At 43.8% G+C, this 17,721-nt stretch overlaps 2 protein-coding genes across 2 annotated transcripts; both read left to right on the top strand.

Moving 5' to 3' along the window:
• The first annotated feature begins 1,227 nt into the window (after positions 1 to 1,227).
• Positions 1,228 to 2,338, top strand: LOC133908992 (uncharacterized protein At5g19025-like). Its single transcript, XM_062351247.1, has one exon. The coding sequence runs from the start codon at positions 1,474 to 1,476 to the stop codon at positions 2,122 to 2,124; it is 651 nt and encodes a 216-aa protein (XP_062207231.1). The 5' UTR covers positions 1,228 to 1,473; the 3' UTR covers positions 2,125 to 2,338.
• A 7,350-nt stretch (positions 2,339 to 9,688) lies between these two features.
• LOC133908991 (NADH--cytochrome b5 reductase 1-like) lies at positions 9,689 to 15,330 on the top strand. Its single transcript, XM_062351246.1, has 9 exons — positions 9,689 to 10,059; positions 11,240 to 11,381; positions 11,469 to 11,559; positions 11,649 to 11,726; positions 11,849 to 11,929; positions 12,023 to 12,112; positions 14,151 to 14,216; positions 14,718 to 14,804; positions 14,928 to 15,330. Exons 1-9 carry the CDS (start codon positions 9,948 to 9,950, stop codon positions 15,018 to 15,020), a joined length of 840 nt encoding a protein of 279 aa, XP_062207230.1. The 5' UTR covers positions 9,689 to 9,947; the 3' UTR covers positions 15,021 to 15,330.
• The last annotated feature ends 2,391 nt before the right edge of the window (positions 15,331 to 17,721 follow it).

Here is a 17,721-nt window from a genome sequence, read left to right as displayed (position 1 = left end):
TGAAGTCGTGGAAATTTTCTCGGTTTGAGATGGCATGCGGCCACCAGGGTCGTGCCTCCACTGATCAATTTGCTTGACCATGCTTCCACACGCGTCCGTTGATTTGCCGCCCGGAGTTATCTTCTCCCACAATGTGAACCACCATAAAACGTCATTATTTGACCGACTGGGGGAAAAACCCAGCCGAATTCCTCCTTTTTCCAGTAGACAAAAAAAAAAAAAAGCCGGTTTGGTATCTTTCATTTCCTGATTTCGAACGATGAGGCACGTGATTGTGGAGTGTCACCAAGATGATGCCTCAAGTGAGCATTGCATGGACGTCCAGCCGGCTAATTGCTTGTCAGATGGGAGACTCCTTAAACCAGAATGCGCCACAAGGAAAGGTCCCGTCGAAAGATGGAAGAGGGAAATACCACATCAGGACGACACCACACCAGGCAAAAGAGGAAGAGCCGAAAGTCGCTAACCATTCTTGATGGCTCAAATTCCTCCTGCCAGAGGCGTGCGCTGCGAAGCCGTTTTCTACAATCGGCGTGCAGGAAGACGGAAGCATCGGCGCAGGGCACGCGAAAAAAGGGTCGGTGGAGTACGACCGGAGCTGAATAATTACGATGGGATTAGTTACCCGTACCAATAGAGACTCGGTGAATAAATATAATTTTAGAAAGATATATATTTGATTATATGTATATATAATTTTAGTCTACTTAATAGATGTAGATATACGTTTATAGTCTGACTCGAAAAGTAAGTTCTTTCTCCAATTTGATCTGACTCATATAGGTAGATATACTTATCAATATCACAAAATCATTTTCATACATATAACCGATCACAATCTCACTTCTTATATTTATTTATATGATCTCTTATTAAATAAACAAATAAAAAATAAATATAACTAATCAAACATCTATTTTTCAATAAATATAATATTTTTTCACAACCTACGTGTACTGTCCATACAAACCAAACATTTTTCCGCAACTTACATTTACCGTCCATACAAACATCCGATTACACCTCAGCAGCAGCGAAAGGCGCCGTGACCTGCTCAGCTCAGCAGCGTGGACATTTCCGACACGGCACGACCGCCGTTCGTTCACCCACAGCGGCTGCGGGTGCCGCCTCTGTTTCAGTCACCGCTCCCTAGTCCTTCCGCACACGTTAGCCGGACGTGACCTCCTCACCCGGGGCCTGCCCCCTTCCCTCTACGGCCTTGACGTCACGTCACACGCGGTGCCAGGCGCCGACCGAGCCAGCCCCGCAGAAAACCACGCGTCCGCACGCGCAAACGCACCGCGAGGTGCCTAGTCCCCAACCCCACCGATCCGATCGGCAAATCCCCCCTCAGATCCCGGCGCCCCCACCACACAGAGCTCGCGCTTCCTTCCCTTCCGAACTCGCACCAGAATTGGTGGCGAATTACCCGCCGGCCTGGCCGCTGAGCCGTTTCCGTTCCCGACCCTTGCGATGGCCGAGTGCCGCAGCCTCATCGAGTTCCTCCGCGCGTTCGAGCAGCACCGCAGGGCGGCGGACAGCTCCGCCTCCGCGTGCTCCCGATCCAAGCGGGCCTCCTCGCCCAGGCCCACCACCGGCTCCCTCTGCGACAACTCCCCGATGGCAGCGGTCGACGCGCTCGTGCTCCTCGCCGTCCTCGCCGCGCTCGGGTTCCTCGTGATCCCGTACCTGAAGCTGCTCCTCCTCGAGATGGGCGCGCTGCTCCACCCGGCCGCGTCGTGCCTCTCGGCCGCCGCTTTCGTCGGGGCCGCGGTCGCCGTGGCGGCGGCGGTCGTCGCGTGGGAGCTGCTGGGCCACCACGCGCGCAAGTGCGGGAAGCCGAGGTGCAGGGGCCTGAAGAAGGCCGTGGAGTTCGACATCCAGCTCGAGACGGAGGAGTGCGTGCGCGGCCGCCCCTTGCCCGCGGCGCGATCGGCGCTGCTCGCGGCGGCGGGGGCGCGCCCCATGGAGCTCGGGGACGAGCACCGGGAGCTGGAGGTCGAGCTCCGCAAGATGGCGCCGCCCAACGGCCGCACCGTCCTCATCTTCCGCGCGCCCTGCGGGTGCCCCAAGGGCCGCATGGAGGTCTGGGGCACCAAGAAGGTGCGCCGGATCAAGAAGTGAAAGGGGAGAAGGATCAGATGGTTACTATTGTACTGCTGTTCCTTCCTAATAAGTAGCTAGAAAAATACATAATTTACACCCTTAGTAATAAGTATGGGAAGAGGAAATAAATGGATGATACAACTAGTTATATCACAGATAGATTACAGACATACTCCTTGTATTATGATCTAGTGGGGATTTGAGACATAAATATATGCAGTTTACTTGTTCATTCTCGGTTTTTCATTGGATTCTGGATAAATAATCGAACATAGACACTGTCTTATGTGAATACCGTGTTACTTTTTTGGTTGATCTCAGCCTATACTTATTGGATGGTAAGTTTATTTGATTCTGCTGGGTTTAGTTTGTAGTTATGTGTCCTATATGAAGTGTTTTTGGCTGTTGATTCAACGTCTTCTGAGGTGAAGTTTTAGCTACTTAATTGGTGTTGAGGTGAAGTATTATAGTTGAGATTGCAAAGTTTTTGTAGCTTCTGAACTTCTCTAGTCCCTACTGCGAGTGCGGTAGAATATGCGTTATTCACTGGCTCCTAAATTGCCAATCCAGTGCACTTTACAAAGTTTTAATATGAATGCTCCGAAATGTGACTATGGAGTGGTTCCTATTATGTTACTGTTTCAGTGGAAACTGAAAAAATCAATTGCCGAACTGAAATTTGAAATGCATATGCCTCCCTCAAAAGAACCCTTTACATTGGATATTCACTGGTCAAGTTGAACCAAGTTTCTATGAATTCCAGTATAAAAGCTGAGAGTATACATGAGTAGAATATGTTTTCTCCCTGAAGAGTTCTGACACTGTTTTTTTCTCTCTCTCACACCCAAATAGTTGCAGCTCCAAATGTAAGTACATGTACCACAGTTAGTTTTCTTTTATTACAAAATAGGCTGATTCATTTTATCTTAATTATGAGTAGGACAAGCGATCCTTTTTTTTGCGAATTTTTGAATTCATGTGCCCAAATGATCTATTTTCTATCTACTTGAACATGCTTGTGGCATATCGACCAGTTATAGTGGTGCAGAACTCATGACTAGTTTGTGCCAATCATATCTCATATTGTCACATATCATCTTAAGGAAAAGCACATTATTTTCGTTATTTCTCTCCTTTTGTCCTGTTAATTTTTTATTCTTCATTCTTTGTTTCGTGGGAGTGATTCTGTAACATAGTGTGCCTATTTTACCATGTCATTCTATTGCCTCATGCCATATAACAATCTAAAAGTACCCTTTTTTTCCCCTATAGATTTACCCTGATCCATATTTCATGTCTTCTTATGTAAACTCCCTGTACTTATTTCATGCTCTGGGTGTTTTCAGCGAGAGAACCTACCTTTTGAGTTTTGAATGCCCTTTTCATGTTTCTTTCTGGATTATCTGCTTTTCAACCTTATTTTCCTCATTTGATTCTTTGGCACTTTTGTGGTGGATAGTTTTACTTCTCAGCCTAAAATATACTTTTAGTCTAGTTGCTTCAGTTTCATAAACAGAGTAGCAGACCTTTGCAAAAAGACTTATTTCTTTTGTGGACTATAATACTTATAACTGTACATTTCTTTAGTTGTTGTTTTCCCAACCTAACCATACTTTTGGTCATGTCAGTTTCATAAACAGGTCTACTGACCTGTCATCTTAGCTGGCTTTCACTCCCATAGTTGTTCATGAATTACTACTATGTTCAGTCTTATGAACAAACACTTCCTGGGCTTCTGCACTCTATGAAAAGAACTCAGATATGGTAGCATTATACGATGTGATCTTCTAGTAAAAGTGATACAAACGTTTACCAAAAATCGTTTTTGGATTCCTTTTTTCCTACCTGGATCATCTTGTATGTTTTCAGCTGTAACTGAAATTGTTCAAGCCAAATGCTTACAGCCAGCATTACTGATTCTGTGAGTGCTTGAATCAAAGATATGGCCAATAACTTGGGGCTTGCAATCTTGTCGATTGGTTTCTCCAAGCTGTTCAATTGCTTATTGCTCATGGTTTGGTCCTTGGGATAACACTCCCTTGTTTGTTTCTTTGCATTTTTCTGATGGAGAACTATTGCTGCTGCTGCCTCCTTCACATTGTGCAGATGAGCATTGACATCCTGTTCTTTGTTCTCACTCGAGCTTCTTTGCGGGGAAAAATGGTAATTCCGATCATGAACCTGACTTGCTCGAATTTTTTTTGACAGATCCGAAATGGCCTAGATTAATTAAGGAGAAGGAAGTACAGGCAGTATGTAAGACACATACTACAAAGAAAACGGAGCAATCAGGTATTCAGGTGGTTTACGCCAGGCTGAGTGCTCTCCCACTCTGGAATTGGAATAGGATTACACGCTAAAAACATAAGCAACTAAGAACTAGAGAGCTGAGTGGCCAGAGAACACTAAGCCTTGGGATGGACCATGGACGACAGTATGAAATCCGAGTCTTTTGCACCCATCGTGGTCCATTGCTGTGTCTCTTCCTGGAGCTCAGACACAATACGGCATACTGTTTTTTCTTTGCGGTTGAAAACACGATTATTTCGCTCTTTCCAGACAGTCCATACGACTAGGATGCATAGCGAGCGAAGCCCCTTGACTGCCCAACATGATGCGACTGGGTGAGGGACCTGAACCAATCTAGTCCACTTGTCCCAGGTGGCATTGTTGTCCATTTACATGGCAATAGGCAAGGACGTTGCACCCAAGAGGCAACCATGTTACAAATTTGTTGTGTAATTGCACACTCAGAAAACAAATGATCTACCATTTTAGATTGCGCAAACGTAACTGGCAAAAGTAACAGTTCGGCCATCCGCGTCTTTGCAATCGGTCGGTAATCCAAATTCAGCTTTGGAGGAGTAGCCATGGGAAAACTTACATTGGGGAGGAGCCCAAGGCTGCCATACTATGCTGTCCATCTCGATCATTTCGGCGCCTTCAAACCGAAGGAGGTAAGCCGATCGAGCGGAGTACTCCTTGTAGCAGTACATGTCTAGGTAATCGAGTCCGGAACAATGCTACTCATATCCAGGTGCATTGATTAAAGAAGGGTCCAAACATCAACATATTCAGCTAGGAGAGTCGGGGTTAGGTTCTGGTCTAGATCCCAAATCCATCTGTCATCAGTGAAAGCATCTGTCGCGGTGCGGTTTTTGCACTTGCTATGGTTGTAAAGGAAGGGAAAGAGAGACACCGATGCTAAACCCTGCAACCAGCTAGACCGTCAGAAAGACACCTTCTTGCCATCGCCAAGCTGGACTGATGTGGCAACATTAAAGAGTGCAATGTCAACTGAGTCGACCGGTAACTCCATTCCGTGCCATGGGCGCTTAGGGTGCCTGCACTCGAACCAGAGCCAATGGAGACGAAGGGCGCGACCAAAATACTCTAGGTTTGTAATGCCTAGACCACCTTTCTGGATGGGCCGGCATACACGAGACCACTTCATTTTACACTTGCCACCTGTGAGGTGTTGATCACCTACCCAGAGGAAATGTTGTCATGTCTTATCCAATTCCTTTACGAATTTTTTTAGCGTCTGAAGCACCGTTATGAGATAAGTGGGCAGTGAACTCAGGACTGTGCGCACAAGCTCTCGCCTGCCAGTCGGCATAAGCAATCTTCCCTACCAGCCAACCAATCTTGGATCGGCTGTAATCGAGCAAGGCGAAGCTGACCAAGGGTTAGTGGCATTTTTAGGTAAGTAATTGGAAAGGGCGCTCGCAGGCCAGTGAAGTTTTCCAGCATTGCCTCCATATCAAAACCTTGACAACGAATGGCAGACACCGCGCTCTTACTTAGATTGCTTTGCAATCCTATAGCTACTCCAAAGTAGCGCAGAATGTCCATCATCGTGCTAATGTCCTGTTTGTTTGGGTTTGTGAAAGCAACATCATCATCGGCATATAGTGATAAGTGTAGAGTTGTATGCCGTCCACGAAGGGGGTGATGGCTCCTTCCTCTGTTGCCAACTCAAAGAGGCGCTGCAGGGTATCTATGCCAGGATGAACAAGTAGGGGGATAAAGGGTTGCCTTGCCGCAGCCCTCCCGCATGGTGGATTACTAAAGTCACATATGAGAAGAGAGTAGCTACCAATTTCTCCATCGTGCACTAAACCCCTGTGTTGTAGGAGATCAAACATGTATTCCCAGGATATTGTGTCGAAAGCCTTTGAAATATACATTTTGAAAAGGCATGCTAGGGTGCGGCTTCAATTGTAGGTTCACGGCAGATTGCGCACATACAAGAAATTGTCTTGGGTGCACCTGCGCTTTATGAAGGCACCTGCGCACATACAAGAACCAGTGGGCACACTAGTTCAATAGTTCGCTGATCAGATTTTGTGTTGTCAACGAGTCGAGGTCGAGTGAGCTATCGCCTTAGGCTTAAGTTTGATAGGAACTCGAGTCGAACTTGATCTAAGAGAAAGATCTGATCGAGCCTACCACAAAGCTTGAGCTTGACTTGTTAGGGTCTCAAGCCTAGGACGAGTTAAGTTCGAGTAGTTCGTGAGCTTCGAGCTTTTCTGATAACTCTATCTATGTATGTATGTAGTCACATGACTTTAAAGTTAGACGATTGGATTTTGGATTGGATGACGAGGTTAAAAAAATAAACTTGACTGAAGTGAATGGATACCGACTTTGCTCGACGGATAGCAGTTGGAGTTAGCCAAGCTTTTGACGACCAATTCAAGCTCGAGCTCGGTAGACTCGCGAGCTTATGGCTAGGCTTGAGTTTGGCTCGTTAAGGTCTTAAGCTGACTCGAATCAAGCCGAGTTCGAATAGCTCGCAAGTCTTGAGTTCTTTGATAGCCTTAATCAGATCACTGGTTCAGTTGTTCAACTACCGGTTCAAATAAAAATAATAAATAAGTGATTTGTTGTGACATGGAGAAGAAATAAAGTGTTAAATAGAATAACATCCTTTAGAAAGTCACTAACTCCATGTAGCTTTGCCTCAGGTCTAGAGTTCGATTCCCATTCCCCACACGATTTTTTCTCATTTCCAGTAAGGTGTCCGGTCCAACCAATACCGGTTTAGTAGTAAAACTGCCGGTTCATCTGGTTTTGACCGGTTCAATTGTTAGCCGACTTTTTAAGTGAGGTCAACCGTTACTATTTTTTCCAATTCAACGGTGACTGGGTCGATTTTTTGTTCTATGCTCAAGAGTCGGGACCATGATGTGTTGCCATCACAGTGGGTCGGTGGCGGATCCTCATGTTGGCGTCCCAACGTCACGGCTTGTTCTCCACCGTCTAAAATCCCCTTCCCCTCTATCTCCTTCCTGGCCGCATCGCGCTACCTCGCACCAAGGCACGGGCCTCCCCGACCACAACGACGCCAGCGCCCGGCCACATTGCGTCATTGGTTCATTGCCGGCTTGCCGCCATCGCCGACCGTGTCGTCCTTGCTCAAGCCCCGCTCGCACTCATTGAAGCCGGCCTCAAAGCACTCCTCCGATCATCCTCGTCCTTCAATTTCTCCTCCTATCATCCCCATCTTCGCCGCCTTCCGCTTTTTCCTCGCTCAGGCCCCACTCGAACTCACATACTGACCTCAAAATCCTCCTTCCCGTCCTCGAGCGCCTGTACCAAGCCTTCCTCGCGAGCCCCTTGCAGCCAAGGTTCGGCTTACCGATCGGAGCTCGGTAACCGAGCTCTGACGATTACCGCGGTAACTGGTCGAAAATTCAAAAAAAAATCAGACAAAATTCATTTGACAAAATTTGAAATTTAGGGAAAAAATCACGATTTTAGTCACTCGGTAACCGGTCCAAACTGACCGGTTAGTTTTTGCGATTTATCGAGCGGTTTTCTTGAATTTTCCGTATTGTCGGTAACCGCTCAATTTTCTCGGTAATCGCTTGGTTTTCTCGATTTATCGAGCGGTTTTCTCGATTTTCAGTGAAGTTCGACAAAAAATCCAAAAATTATCTCAATCTTGTAAAATCAATAACTAATTCATCTGAGTTTAAAATCAAGTGAAACAAATTTTGTTGGTTTCCTTGTAACATGATCTACATGATAAAAGTATTTATACTCATAAAAAAGTTTAAAATTTTATGTGAGAGAATGTATTTGTTAAACCAAGTCAAATGCATAGTTTACTCTTTGCTAATCCAAAAATCATGAAACTAATTTTGTTAGTCTTCTTACATGATCCTATATCTTTTATAAATAAATAAACTCATGAATTAGTTATTATAACATGTAGGATTGTGTAAGTGTGTTGCAACTAGGTTAATTCATAACTGACTCATCACATCTCAAAAATTAGTGAAACTACTTTTATTATTTTATTTATACTATTATTTACATAGAAAAAATAATAGTAGACATAAAAAAGTTAATTACAGTGTTGTTTCTTAACGTATTCACTTTATGCTTGTGAACTTTGTAAAAATCATAGAGAAATTAATAAAACTCTAAATAAAGTGAAATCAATTTTAAAGATCCTCTTAAAATACGTTTTACACAAGAAAAATATGTGTTTACATGTTAAACTTTTCCTTAACATGAGTTAATAACTGAGGCGCACGCTTCTTCTTTTTTTCATTTTTTTCAAACTTCCCCTATAAAATATGATGCGAACGACGTTATTTTTAAAATTCTTTTCACATAAATTTTTTTTTGAATTTTTTTTTTCGATTTTATTTCAAATTTGATTACCGTTTGGTTTCTGAAACCGAACCGAACCGAGATAGTCGGTTATCGCGATTTTTGCTCGGTTACCGTTGGTTTTTAACCCTGTCTGCAGCCCCGCCTCACCGCGGAGGAGCACCACTGCACGCCGGAGAGGCGGCAACGACTGCCGACGCCATTGCAGCCTTGCAATAGGGAGCCGAAGGCTGGAGTCGACAGAGCCGTCCAATGTAGCGGACGGTGGCGTTGTGCGACTGCACGCAGATGATCCGGTTCTACGGTGGCGGTGTGGCATGCTGCATACCACCCATCCATCCGCCGCTGATTCGGGGTCCGACCACAGGAAAGGAGAAATTGGAAGCATAAACAACTGATTCAGTCGCCTACCGCTTAGTCAGGTCACATGTAATAACCTGAGACCCAAGGCTTCAGATTGGACAGTGAAAATATCGTACCATTGCAGATAGTATCGTTCGACACACGAAGAAACGGAGAGTTCAGATTTCAACTTACGGTTCGTGATCTTCTGTAGATCGGCGGTAACTATGGAATGTTTGGTTGCTCGCCTGTCTGAGCTTGATCTGTATATGAGAGCTAGGCTCATCTTAGTTAGGTTGAGTGTATACAGAGGTTGTATTTGATTGTTCGTACGGGTATATATATTATAAAATTAAAATAAAAAATAAATATTAATATAATATTATTTTGTATAAATATATTTTATAATTTTTAATTTATCATATTAAATTTTAATCTAATTTGAAATGTACTAATGCATAGATAATATATTAATATTATCATTAGCTAAGTTAAATTTGCATCTCACGAGCTTGGCTCGGAAAAAACACAATTGGAATCTGTTTCTCAAAAACCAGACTCGCATAATGATCTTACACCAAATACTAAAATATTATATCTCATAGACTGTGAGTTATATACACCAACCACACATACCTTTGACACCCTTAGAGAGTGTCATCTCTTTTCAAACCTTGTGTTTCGCAGTTTTGACGAGGGCAATACGAAAATCTCGCGATCTCCGCCGGCAGCCACCTTCCCGTCTTCCTCCCGCTACCGCAGCCACCTACCTTCCCACGCCACTTCTAAAATCCCCGCACCGAACCCCGCGAGGCCCAACCAAACCCGCCCACCGGTTCCGAGGCGTGGTCGCGAGCAGCGAGGCCACAACCATGGATTTCCTGCAGGGGCAGAGCCTCGAGACCACGGTGACCGTCGCCGTCGCCGTCGCCGCCGTCGCCGCGGGCGGCGCCTTCCTCCTCCTCCGATCCAAGAAGCCCAAGGGTATGTACATGTATACATCCGCACGTCGGCACGTGTTTAGTATAGGCGTGCGTACACGAGACGCCTCTGATTTGTGTAAAGATCTGGTTGCCAACGAGTTCCGTGCCTTTTCCATTTCCCATTAGTTTGGGCTGTTCAGTGTGCTACTTCCTCTAATCTAAAATATAAGTCCATTATTCATCGACGCGGAATATGACGCTTTGACGAGCAATATCTATGCAAATATACCATTTCAGACAAAAAGAATTATGTACTATGAAAGTATTTTTCATGATGAATCTAGAAACATCAATCTTATGTTGTCAATAAATATGATTTTTTAGATATCGATTGTCAAATCTATAAAGGTTTGACCAACAACAATCCTAAATGGACTTATATGTGGGATCATCGGTTGTAGTTCTTATGTGACTAAGTGACTGGAGCAGCGGTTTCTGTGCGCCTAACTGTATATCATCCTGAGTTGATTTGATGTTTTCCCCCTGACCTAATTAAGTAATTATTAGTGGGACAGTTGATTCGATCTGCAGAGTTACCATTTGCAGCCTCCAAGCTATTTGTTGTAATGAAAAAGTGTATTTTTATTTTGATAAAAATGAGCCATTGAATTGAAGTATTGGTTCTGCTTGGAGTAGACCGTCAAACGATTAGCTGATATATATAGATTGTAAGTAGTTTTTACTTGTTTTCATGTGTTGGCAAGCGGTTCTCATCACTTGATACTGCGTTTATTCTGACTGACTGTTCCATTTCTGAATGTCTGTCGTGGAGCTTTGAGCTGAATTTCCCTATGGTGTCTTTTATAGCTCTAATCTTAGGATGTTATTGTGAGAAAATTACCTATGGAAAGTTGTTACCTACCAGCCCTAACTACAGGATCCAAAACTAATTGGTCTATTTTACCTGCCTAGTGGGAAATGTCTGCTTTCTTATTGATACTATAGTACCGATATGATTTTAATGACTGAGAGCCTGATGCTCAGCAATATTGTTGTTATTTCATTGTTTAGTGATGCTTCGGAAAAGTATTAGTTGTTTGCAGGACTTGGTAATTCATCCTAGCATCCATTACTTCTTTTGTTTATCACCCAAAAATTATTTGTGCTTAAGTGTGCTTTCTGTAATTAAAGGTTCCTACATTGTAGCTCAATTTGATAATTCAGCTGTCATTTGCCCTCAGGCTGCTTGCATCCTGAGAACTTCAAGGAGTTCAAACTTGTTGAAAAGAAGCAAATAAGTCATAATGTGGCCAAGTTCAAATTTGCTCTACCAACTCCAACCTCTGTATTAGGCCTTCCAATCGGCCAACATATCAGTTGCAGGTTTTGATTCTGTCTTTCTCGTAAATTTTGCTTTTCTTTGGTGTGTCATCTTTTTAACCATCTTTGTGTTCCCTTGTGTTAATGCAGAGGACAGGATGCTACTGGCGAAGAAGTAATCAAGCCTTACACCCCTACTACATTGGATTCTGATATTGGATATTTTGAGCTTGTTATAAAGGTTAATATTCATATTGATTTTCTTGTTCGGATACTTTCTATTGTGTGGACAAATCATGAGTCAGTTCTTCATTTCTTTCCATAATGCAGATGTATCCTCAAGGAAGAATGTCCCATCATTTCCGTGAGATGAAAGTTGGTGATTATTTGTCTGTGAAGGGACCTAAGGTGATTATTATGTTCTAAGCTTCTGATTTAGCCAGCCTACGAGGATCCCCACAATTTCCGCCAGGCACATTTGCCTTCGATTAGGAGTCTAACAGTTTAACACGACTTCTTCTCTGATTTAGGGTCGTTTCAAGTACCAAGTTGGCCAAGTGAGGGCATTTGGAATGCTGGCTGGTGGATCGGGCATCACTCCAATGTTCCAAGTAACAATTAGTCTCGAATTCTATATTGCGATTGATAATGCTACTAATTACTTCCTTTTGTACTGATTCATGGTCTTTTCTCTGTTCTCATAGGTTGCAAGAGCAATTCTTGAGAACCCTAACGACAGCACAAAGGTTCATTTAATCTACGCAAATGTCGCATACGAGGACATTCTTCTGAAGGTAGAATTACCCTTGTCTTCATTTGTGGTGGTTCTGATTCAGTCTAGTCAAATAACATTTTTAAGATATCGTATTTGTTGTTGACTGATGACCATTAGTATTTCATCAAACCGTGCTTTCTGTGCTGCTCATATTAAGTTGGTTGTTTTTTCTTTTCATGAACCAGCAAGAGAGATGCCTATCATTATATTAAGAATGAATAAAACACTAATACAACAAACACGCGCACAGACACACAAGTCCCTTTTTAAGCGTACAAACGTGCCGCCGAGTTATGAAAAAGAAAAGGACCCAACCAAAATAGCTCAAGGCATTAGAGAGCCCAGACCGGAGGCCCCCGCCGAGCACCAAAGCGAGGCCTCTTTAAAAATCCCGCAGAATGGTGAGGGAGTCGGGGTTGAGGTTGAGCGTGCCCGCGATTGCCTCCTATGGTGTGAATGAGGGCTTGTTGCTGATCATGGTCACGAAAATTGCCCGGTGTAGATCGGCTTCATCCTGATCAATGGGACATGAGCGATGAAGCACGGAGCAGGGAGCTTGAGGGTTGAGGCCGCCGTAAGCCGCAACCTCCTTGTTGTCAGCAGTTGGACCTAATGGGGTAGGGGAGTCCGAGCCACGTCCATCCTCAGAACTAGAAGGAGGTGGCGCCTTGGCAGCAGAGGAGTGGCATCTTCGTGGCCGACGACACTTATGCCCCCTTGACCGCCTTGGCCAACGAGTTGTGATTGGGCTCCAAGTGGCGCCCTGACACCAGGGGCTACGCTGGAATCCGGTGACGGCGCAAGAGTGATACGACACCATTCAAATTGCCACTTGTCTTGAGGTTGGTGGGACGAAGCCATGATAATCGAAAGCGTGTGTCAACGAGAGCACTCCGTAGCCCTGTGACCCAAGGACTGGTATTGGAAGTAACAGGCTTGAAGTCATCACGTCGCCCGCCCGGTGGTTTGTCGTGAAGCAGTTAAACCACTTGCCCTGGAGATCCTCAAGAACCGGCCTCCGATGCTGGCGCGGGGGTTGAAGACGTCCCCACCTTCTAGAACATTTACTGGTTACCAGCGGCCTGCCATCCGCGTCTGGACTCTATTTCGCGATAAGAACCCGATATATCTCAGAGTGGACGAAGCGGGCAGGTTAGGGGGGGGTTGTTCATGCGGCACTCGGTCAGTCCTCACACCGGCAACATGGCCACTCCACCTGGCAAAGCTCGGAAGTAACGGAGGACTCGGACACGACGGAGGGGAAGGCGAAGCGGTGATGTCCGACGTCTTTCCCCTCACCGACATCGGGCTAGCATCAAGTCAGCGTAACTTCTTGGAACGGCCAATTGGAGTATACGGCGGTGCAGACGGGGGAGAGAGAGAGAGATGGGGGCTCTCGGTGGGTAGAGGAGGGGTGGGTGACCGGTTGCTGAGATGGAGCCGCGGCCGGAAGAGTGGCTGCCAGGTTCGGAGTAGATCCCAGCGTGAGGCTGGAGGCGGGTTGGAGGGGAGCGTGGGGAGGGAGGTGGAGCATCCATCTGAGCTCCCCTGTTAAGTTGGCTGTTGTGACATTTACTATTCTATATATAGATCTATGCATTTCATTTAGCTGCTGATGGGAACTGGTGACACTCAAATATTCAACCATACTTATTCTCTTTCTGCTATACTTAAGATATTTTTCAGCGTAAACATCTGATACGTTGAACCTCTGCAAATTGTTCTCCACAAAATTGCTCCGAGTCACACACAGGGATTCAGGAGCTGAAGCCTAACAGCTAACACATAGCTTTCTGAGAATTCTCTTTGACATTATGTTGAAGCTTCCATAGTAGACGTATGATAGATTGGCGCTAATCCTTGGGAGCAACATTCTTGAAAAATATCTTGCATTGCCTGATAGTGTTATATAAGACAAGCCATTGTTCAATTTGCCTGCTAATGGTTTTTGTCATGTTATTATGCATTCTTTTTTTTTAATTTGTCAGACTAATTGCAAATGTTCTTTACGATGTGCTTCCATGCTGAATTCCCTAGTTTCTATTCTATTCATGCAGGAAGAGCTGGATAACTTGGCCAACACCTATCCTGACCGCTTTAAGATCTACTATGTCTTGAATCAGGTTTACATCATTTGCTTTTGGAATGTTAAAGAGATTAGTGTACAACATTCTGGACTTCTTGCATAGGAGCGCATGAAACGCTTATTGCCAAAAAGCGGGCTTCACTATTTCAATGTCTCCCTAGGGAATTTTTAGAAATTACTGCAGAATTCCTGTTATGACTAAAACAAGGGTTGGGTTGTTGAACAGCACAGCACAGCATGTCCAGATAATTGCATAGCAGAGCTAAACATACATAAAGATGATCACATGGATTAGTTTAAAGGATTGCTGGACTATTTAAAAGTATAAGATTGCAGGAGTTAAAAATACTATTTTGTTTGGGTAGATCATATTTGAATGTACTACCTTTACTATTTTGATTTTTATCCGCTACAAAATAACTTTCCTTCTGAGTCCCAGTACATAGTTATACTGAGAATTCTGGCTTGCAGTGTACTACTTAGGCATTATTTCCAGACATTTGTAACAGAATCTCATATTCTGTTTCTACATTTGCAGCCTCCGGAAATCTGGAAAGGTGGTGTTGGGTTTGTGTCCAAGGAAATGATTAGAACTCATTGTCCAGCGCCTGCTGAGGACATTCAGGTAAATGTCGAGTCTTAGTTGTTTTTCCTTCTGTTTCATAATCATGTAATTGCTTCCTGTAACTCTTTTCTGTATTCTTGCATCCAACCTGGAGGCTTACAGAGATATGTTTGCTTATTTCAGGTCCTGAGGTGTGGTCCTCCTCCGATGAACAAGGCCATGGCTGCACACCTTGAGGAGCTCAAGTACACAAAGGAGATGCAGTTCCAATTCTAAGTTATCCTGATGGCTGAGTACGCGAATAATAACCGGTGGGCGGCATCGTTCTTTGGTGTGGGAAACGGTGGCTGACCCAGTTTGTTAGTTGACATCAGGAATTCAGGATTACATGACCGATTAGCGTGCGCCAGCAATTTGTGCAATCTCCATTTTTGAGGGCAAATGTTATCTCCCTTGACGGAAGCCCACGTTTCCTGTGAATTGTTACTATTATTGATTTGAAATGTGGAACATTGGATGCTATAAGAAATATCACATAATCACCAATTAGCAATGCAATGAACCTTACACTTTTGGACTTCCGGCACTTCATGATGTGGCCTGAGAATGCCACTGTTCAACTAGTGGAGCAAATATTTGTTTCTGTATAATCTAAATCACCCCAAAAAACTGGGATTGCTATTGTTTAACAAGTCAATTTTGGGGCATAGAGGTGGTAACATTGTGAACGGTGATTTCCATATTCCAACTGGGATTGGATTATGGAAACTGGCAAAAGTACAGTATGAAGCAGGTCTGAAACAGGCCACGCTTCAGGATCCAGCTTCCAGTCAACTGAGAACGGGCTGATAGCCCAACGTAGGAGCGTTTGTGTTTACTCTCACCTCTCTGCGTTGGATCCTCGGGATCCACCGATGTTTTATAGCGGCTTGCTCCTAATTATATTTTTAGGGATAGCTTCGAGCCCGTGTGTGTATAAATGAGAAGGTGGCGTGTGTCCGTCGCTTGCAGAGTCTAAGGTTTCATGAATCTCTTTAGTAGGCGTGTGTGAATATAAGTTGTAGGTTTAGTGTGAGCTTTGTAATGTGTGTTAGATGTGATGTGTATTTGTATGTGCCTTTAGATACTACAGTTTATAAATTTTTTTTATATTGGCCTATGTAAAACTAATATTTTATTAATAGTACGTGGGAAACTAAATTTTCAGAAACTCGTTCCTTTGATCACGCTAAAAGTATTGGCGTGAACTTCCATCTGTGTCACGCCAACTATTTGGCATGATCAAAGCGTCATGCACGGCGTCGCGACAGCCAGCTGACGTGGCAGGTTTGAGTCACGCTAGTATTTTTGACGTGACCAGCTATCACATCAAGGGGCTTGATGTGACTGAGTTGTATATAGAGGGTCACGCAAGCCCTTCCCTCCCGTATATTGTTCTTCCTCTCCAAGGCTTGTTTTCTCACGCCTTCCCTCTCCTCGAAATCTTTCAACAAATTCAGCAATTTTGGACCAAAATCAAATGAGATTTCACGAGAGAATACTCATTGAAGGTAAATACTCCATTCCATCCGTTCAATTTCTATTTTCCATGTATTTTTAGTTGGTTTTGAGATACTTAGGGTTTGGAGATTAGGTGATGTGAAAATTAAAATTTGATAAGATTAGCTATGGTTTGTTTGTTATTATTTAATGTTTAATGTAGCATGTTTATTATTCTTGTATAATGACCATTTCACTCTTGTATATGGTGGTGCGAAATTGACTGTTCCTAATATAGTGTATAGGATTTAGTAGTGTTAAAATAGTAATGGTCTAGTATTTGTGTAGTTGTATAGTATGACTTCCAATTTGTAGCATAAACAAAAGTGGCATACATAGGCAAAAAGTATCCCGATGTTAGTTGCAAGGATGCCCTTGTTCCTCCTTCTCTCCCCGTCCTAATCTGTGACTACATTAAACATGTCATAGTCCTTCAGTTATTACATGAAGATACTGTTGACCGCACTTACTACTTATGCAAAGATTATCATGTGAGTGTATATTTGTTTTGAGTTAGGGTAAAAACATATCTCATTATTTGTTTTGCTGACATTGTGTTTGATTAATTTGCAAGAGTGGGAGATATGCTTCTTCCTCCAATGGATTGATGGGCCTGAGATGTATGACCCCATGATTGAAGGTGAAATGATTTACTTAGTATCCGAAGCCATACACCAAGTTTATTCGTTAAGTTCCTCCTCCACCAAATCCTCCAAAAATGACGGATAAAGAGAAGTGTGAAGTGCGCAAAAGAGGTCTAGCGGATCCTCCGCTATGCAACTGCGGGAAGCATAGTGTGCTGTGTGAACCTTCTAAGCGATCTTCTTACTTCCGTTGTGAATGGATGACAAAGGTAAAAACTGTGCATGTTTGGTGTTTACAATTTGAGTGAGGTAGTTTGAGATATCATATGCATTCTATTATGAAATTGAATGTAGTGCCATGATGCTACTTGTAACTATCGGGATTTACTGTACGATCCCGATGGCGAATGGATAGAGGACCATGATCAAGTCAAGGGGAATAGGGTGATAGAAGCATGTCATCCAAGGAAGTACGGTTGTGGTGTCAATACTCGATACGAGATAGTGCCCTTCAAACTTGGTGTGGGGTGCTACTGCGGGCATGTGGTTGGTAAAGACATTGTTAGTTTGATGCATATTATCTATATTTTCTGTTTTGATATCTTATGTTGGTTGTACCTTATTAATGAGAGTTCGTATGAATTTGTTTTTGGGAATAGAGTACACGGAGATATTCATGGGAGGAGTACCTTGATAAAGATGAGGTGGATCATGAGATCGCATAGAAGAGTAAGTGTCATTCGATGGCGTTGTTAAGCTATATGGACAACCGTAAGAAGGCAACTCATGATTTTTTACCATGCTATGTATCCCCAGCACAAGAGGAGAGCCATGGAGGTTGAAGAGGCAGCAGC

Source organism: Phragmites australis, chromosome 2, assembly GCF_958298935.1.
Source record: "Phragmites australis chromosome 2, lpPhrAust1.1, whole genome shotgun sequence".
NCBI classification, from domain to species: Eukaryota; Viridiplantae; Streptophyta; class Magnoliopsida; order Poales; family Poaceae; genus Phragmites; species Phragmites australis.
The sequence above is the reverse complement of the archived record's forward strand: the minus strand, read 5'-3'. Positions and strand labels throughout refer to the sequence as shown.

Bases quoted from the DNA above. Each gene is read 5' to 3' on its own strand.
- LOC133908992 (XM_062351247.1), top strand. From the start codon at position 1,474: ATGGCCGAGTGCCGCAGCCTCATCGAGTTCCTCCGCGCGTTCGAGCAG.
- LOC133908991 (XM_062351246.1), top strand. From the start codon at position 9,948: ATGGATTTCCTGCAGGGGCAGAGCCTCGAGACCACGGTGACCGTCGCC. The intron at 11,382-11,468 runs GTTTTGATTCTG...GTGTTAATGCAG, and splicing joins GGCCAACATATCAGTTGCAG to AGGACAGGATGCTACTGGCG. The intron at 12,113-14,150 runs GTAGAATTACCC...CTATTCATGCAG, and splicing joins ACGAGGACATTCTTCTGAAG to GAAGAGCTGGATAACTTGGC.